Source organism: Copidosoma floridanum, unplaced genomic scaffold (genome assembly GCF_036245765.1).
Source record: "Copidosoma floridanum isolate Cflo_tuat_1 unplaced genomic scaffold, Cflo_Japanese_pri ptg000021l, whole genome shotgun sequence".
In the NCBI taxonomy this organism is placed as follows: Eukaryota; Metazoa; Arthropoda; class Insecta; order Hymenoptera; family Encyrtidae; genus Copidosoma; species Copidosoma floridanum.
The window spans coordinates 7,169,305-7,175,304 of NW_028321898.1; the positions used below are offsets into that span (position 1 = coordinate 7,169,305).

The following is a 6,000-nucleotide window of genomic DNA, read 5'->3' on the forward strand; positions in this document are numbered from 1 at the left end:
ACTGGTTAATTATTTTTCCTCATCATAACTGTTATGAACTGTAGGACAAGCTCCGGAGGTTATCGATAAACATATGTGACTTTAAGATCTCCTGCATTCGAAGTTTCGATAGCTAAGGTAGTAAGGGCTCATGCTACTAATATTCTTGTTTTGCTATCTGAGGATCAATTCCAACTGCCGGCAAATTTTTTTTTAACGTGATTCATCATTCTAGTTTATTTTCTTTCTATTTATGTTTTATTGAAATTTATAAATAATATTAATAAACCCTTTTCTCCCTTTACATCAAAATACATTTTTTTATTACTTATTATATTAAATAATTTTATAAGCTGATACTTATCGTTAGCATGGCCATTTCGGAATTTCATAATAATAAAATAATTTCTTAGGATATGAGTATAATTCTTACATTTAAAACTCTCAAGAAATCATTAACACAACTTATAATATAAATTGTTAACACTTTTACATAATTTTCATTAATTTTTAGTTTTTTTTTTTCTAAGAAATGATTAAGCTGTTCTGATCGATATTTTTATCTATCTATACAATAATCATAATCTTCGAAGGCACAAAAAAACTTACATAAAACTCCCTAAACATTTATTTTCCGTCTTTTGTTGAAAAAAAAATTTAGGTATAGCAGCTATATACTTATTGTATTGATTAAATATGTAATTTCAATGTTAATTACATAATGTTGGTTCCAGACCAAACTTTTAATTAGCGTGTGTAAGTATCAAAACTTAATACCTTTGAAAATTATGCAACAAAAATCTGAACAGTAATGAAAAACATATCTTATGGATCAATTTAACTGTTACGTTACTTAAAATTTTTACCTGGTAGTTACAACCACTTGTCACTTACATTATGAATTTCAAAAAAGTAAAAGTTTAAAGCTTGAACATAAATTTCGATAATTTATAAGATCTGTTTTTAAATTGTTAAAATTTATAAGTGTTAATAATTTATATTATAAGTTGTGTTAATAATTTCTTGGGAGTTTTAAATGTAAGAATTATACTCATATCCTAAGAAATTATTTTATTATTATGAAATTCCAAAATGGCCATGCTAACGATAACTATCAGCTTATAAAATTATTTAATATAATTAGTAATAAAAAAATGTATTTTGATGTAAAGGGAGAAAAGGGTTTATCAATATTACTTATCAATTTCAATAAAACATAAATAGAAAGAAAATAAACTAGAATGATGAATCACGTTAAAAAAAAATTTGCCGGCAGTTGGAATTGATCCTCAGATAGCAAAACAAGAATATTAGTAGCATGAGCCCTTACTACCTTAGCTATCGAAACTTCGAATGCAGGAGATCTTAAAGTCACATATGTTTATCGATAACCTCCGGAGCTTGTCCTACAGTTCATAACAGTTATGATGAGGAAAAATAATTAACCAGTGGTTATAGCTGAACTGCCATCCTTAAAAAAATAAGCTGAACATTTTTTCAAAATAATACTAGATTTCAAATTAAGTATTAACGTACGGAAAAAAAAAATGTTTTGATTCAAATTCTGTGCATATAATTGTGAGCATTTAGTTTCACGATTTAATCGAATGTAAGATTGATAGATAACATCCAAGCAAAAGCGAGAGAGCAAGAGTAAGTTAAATATATATAGCATATACTCGGTTGCAGTCAAAAGAGAAAAACTCATGTCGTCGCTTGTTTGGCTGTGCGCTCAGATATATAGCTACAGTCAACGTTTCCACTCCTCTCCTCGTAGGCACACATTCGGTATACCCCTTCTACGTGTCGCCAAAATGTGCGCCTATATGCTCATTTCCACGCGAATCCACTTCTCTTCTTGTAGGTGCATGCTCTTCGATACGAGTCTCGCACTCTCGAAAAATGTGCGCCTTGGTTCGACGGCTGGCCGCGGTGGGTCACCCCGATCAGTGGAAAAAAGTTGTCTCACGCCGTAGCATTGGCGTCAGCAATCTCTCTACTGATCTCTGTAGACGGTCATGGGCAAGATAGGGCTGCGGTTATAGTTAGCGTATGAGGCCGGATCCTGAAAGTCCTAGTATAGTGATGGGCAAGTAGCCAAGCTGACGGGCATATGTGTGCCCTGATGCGTAAGTTACGTCTTCTGCATATCTTTTCATCCCCTATAATTTCATTTTTAAAGCGCATATGCGGAATAACTTTGACATGGAAAAGAAAAGGTTGATCTTAGGGCAAAGGGTTATTTGATAAAATTATTATTGATAAAAAATAGTTGTTTATGATAATTTTTCTAAGAGTAATTTTTTTGACATAAATGATGAATATTCTACAATCAAAGATAGTTATGATTGTAGATAATTAATTTCTTAAGAGATTACGAGGTTTCGGATCGAAATCGGAAAGCAATCGTATAAGTTAACAAGCGTTGAGTAGATTTTTTTAAACGGCTCTATTGTTATGAATAATTGAGCAATTTGTTCAAACAAAATTTTTTCTTGATTTAGCCTCACTATATGTTTAGGATTTATAAATAATATTATCTTTAAGTATTTAGAAGACTTAATAAAAAATTTTATTTGAAAAGTGCGCTCTAGCTTAAAAAGGGTGTCCTATACAACCTTAAGATCACTGCAGTCGATGATACAGACTCGAAAACAGGTAGATTGAAATAGCGTTTAATCTCATCCCTTCTTTCGGAAATCAGGTGATTAATCAGGTGGTTTCTTATGCTAAAATCGTATTTGTCCAGATTCTTAATTTTTCCTGTATTTTTAAGTACTTCTAACTGTTTTGTGCGTATTTTAAAAAATTTGGACTTAAAAATGTTTTGGGAAAATGGTAAAAAAAAAGTCAATTATATTTGTTGTGTGATTGTTACTAAGTGGTTTTTGAAATTAAAATGTTACAAATAATTTAAAAAAGAAACTAAGGGTTAATAGAATTCGTATGTTAAGTTAAGTTCCTTTCTCAAGTGAATTAAGCTGAACCTAGCACCTATATTGCAGCAGCAATACTGTAAAATAACCAAGTCTACCTTGAGTACCCTTAAAAAAATAAGACGGATACTCTTTCATTTTACTTAATTAGAAAGGTGCCTGGTGTTTAGTCTTTACGAAACCCAAATAAGAAATTGTTGCTGAAAATCGCTGCTGCTATGGGGCTGCTAGTTTCAGCTTTATCTCAAATAAACAAAAATTTGTTCAGTAAAAGTTGAAGGGTTGACACACAAAACATTCTAGAAATGGAGTTTTCTCGTCCCTTCGAATTAAACGTCAATGTGGAAACTGTATCATATACTTACTCCCCAACATTTTAGTTTTAAGAACGTTAATTTCTGACTAATTAATGTTTTAATTCTTAAGCCTCTTTATGTTGTAAAATTTTTTTCACATATCTTGAATAACAATTATTACTTTTGATTAATTATGTGAAAGTATTTATCATTATCACTGTGGATTTTGTCATCAGCAGGATTGTCTGTAACTGACTTCATGTATTTAAAAAAAATGGCAAAATAGATACAAAAAGAAGATTATACTCACTGTTTCAAATGTATCATCTAGAAGATTAAGTTTATCATTCCTTTTTATAATACTGCTACTCATAGAATATGCAGTAAAACATGATTGTGAATCTTCAGCATATTTAATATTCTTAAAAGCATTAAAATTATTTGTAGTATTGCTATGTAAGTATGATTCCTCATTAAACTCTGCAACACAATTAGTTCGATTAAAATAAAAAAAAAAAGTGATAATTACAATATTTCTTCTTAAAAAATAAACAGAAATACATATGTATGAGTGTACCTCTGTTACTTAATATAATATCTTGAAGTGATTTTTTTTCAGCTAATTCAACAAAGTTATCTTCTAGCTCATTATTAGGGTCATCAAAGGCAAAATCATCATCTAAGGCAGCAATGACATCTGGATCATAAGATTCCAGTTGAATGTTTAATTCTGGAGATACTTTATTAAAAAGACCTACTTTTTCTTCAATACCACTCTCAAAGGCTGAAGAAGGTAAGCTTATTTTATAATTATGTCCATCAATAGAACTTCTTAGTTTGGCGGTGCTTTTTTCTTCAACCCATTCTAAATGCAACCTAGTTACATCTCTTAAATGTTGAAGATAATTATAATCGTCATCAAAAAAAACACCATATTTTTTTTGTTCTTCTTTTTGGTTTTTTAGATCACAATTGTCGTTTATTTGTTGTTTTGTGGACTTCTTGTCAGGCACAGGAACAAGCACTCTCTGTGGTGCTGTTTCATCAGCTGACAAAGGATCTTTTAAAGACCTATGGACAACTTGGAAAGTTACAGAATTTCTTTTGTCAATAAATTTTTTTTTCAGCTGAAAATTTTGAGGCATATTAATAAACGAGTTTTATCAACTTTAAAATTACAATATTGCGGGACTAACATTGCTCATTTTGAATCGTTAATTAAGATAATTCTGCAGGCACTAAAAAATTACCAACACAACATTATCAACATTAAAACTTTTAATTAGCAACATTAAAACTTTCTAAGAGTTATAGAGTTGTGCAAATCTCTATTGATTCATATGCAAATAAAACAAAAGTGATGATCCGTTATAATGCGAAATAAATTAGTTTCGTTCAAGCAAAGAATATAAAAACACGTCCCTTCATGTATAGAAGGTCGTACGAATATAGAGATGTATAAGGATCCTTATATCTCTATGGTCGTACGCATAGAGGTATAAGAATAGAGGGGAAAAGCGCTATACTAACCCATTAGCGGCAGCGACAGCATAACTAAGTGAAACGGGGCATCTGTCCTTGTTGCCAAAGCCACGTTATTGGCTACTTCTTCGTTCTGGATCCTACAGTTGATTCAATCTCATGTATGACTCGACCAATAACACAACTGCCAGACAAAGACAGATGCCCCGTTACGTAGCGAATTCTGCTGTCGCATATCACGTCCCCTTTTCTCCTCTATTCTTATACCTCTATGGTCGTACGTTTACTTAGGAGGTTAGGAGCTGTTCACATAGACATTTTTTTCTTAATTCAATGTGAACGTTCATACTGAAAAGGGGGTTCCACTGTTCCGCTAAACTCAAATTGAGTGAACAGACTCAACAGACCTATACCTCTTTTTCCATCAGGCAACAAAGCCTATAGTCGCAACTATATGTTGACTGACAGAGAACACAGTATGGGTCTGTTCAGTCTGTTCACTCAATTTAAGTTTAGCGGAACAGTGGAACCCCCTTTTCAATACAAACATTCACATTGAATTAAGCAAAAAATGTCTATGTGAACAGCTCCTTAAGGTGGCTCATCACATTTTTGAAAGTCGAGCCATTGCACCCAAATTGAAACTTATGTTAAAATATGACTAAACGGATGTACAGTTAAAATTTTAGGGCATGTTGCCGGCCAAAATCGAAAAATAATCATATTGAAAGTTTGAAATTTTAGCATTGGTCTTATGGAGCAGTCTGATTTTTTCACCGAAAGTGTTAGATTTCGTAGGCTAAAAGTCGGGCCACAGTCTCCAGAAACTGAGAGCAAGTAGTTTAAATAATCCTCTTTCTAACAAAATCGCAAAAGTCCAAGATTATCGGTAAAAACAAAAAGATATAATGTCTTGAAAGTTCTAACCGCAGGATAACCTCAATTTTGATTCTTGGCGCTAGCCCGGGAGATTCAAATGTCATATATAAGAATGTGGGCAAAAAAATTGTAAAAATATTGTTCACATCTAAAACTGGAATGTCATGCTCGGTTTTGAACGCATATTATTGCAAAAACTTTGTGTAAAAATATTAAATAACAATAATTTAAATAAATAGGTTGAATAAAAAATAGTTGAATATAAAACTTTTATATTAATTGTTCATTTGATGACAACATAGCAATAACGCCATAAATAATATAAATTCCAATCAAATAAAATATCCTTTACTTTTCATTACAAACAAATATTTGGCTTATTTTGTCTAATACTTTTGTGTTAGTAGTCACCCGTGGCTTTTCTCCAA

At 31.4% G+C, this 6,000-nt stretch overlaps 1 protein-coding gene across 3 annotated transcripts in view; it reads right to left on the minus strand.

The window, feature by feature from the left end:
• Positions 1-4,642, minus strand: part of LTV1 (LTV1 ribosome biogenesis factor) — a 102,788-nt gene extending 98,146 nt beyond the window's left edge. For 2 of the 3 annotated variants that reach the window (XM_089594265.1, XM_089594262.1), the window contains exons 1-2: positions 3,789-4,642; positions 3,522-3,691 (exon numbers count right to left, since the gene is read on the minus strand). In XM_089594265.1, coding sequence (XP_089450391.1) covers positions 3,522-3,691; positions 3,789-4,356 — 738 coding nt within the window. In that variant the 5' untranslated portion in view covers positions 4,357-4,642. The remainder of the gene's footprint in view (positions 1-3,521; positions 3,692-3,788) is intronic. The other variant, XM_089594264.1, reaches the window with a different exon arrangement.
• Between the last annotated feature and the right edge of the window lie 1,358 nt (positions 4,643-6,000).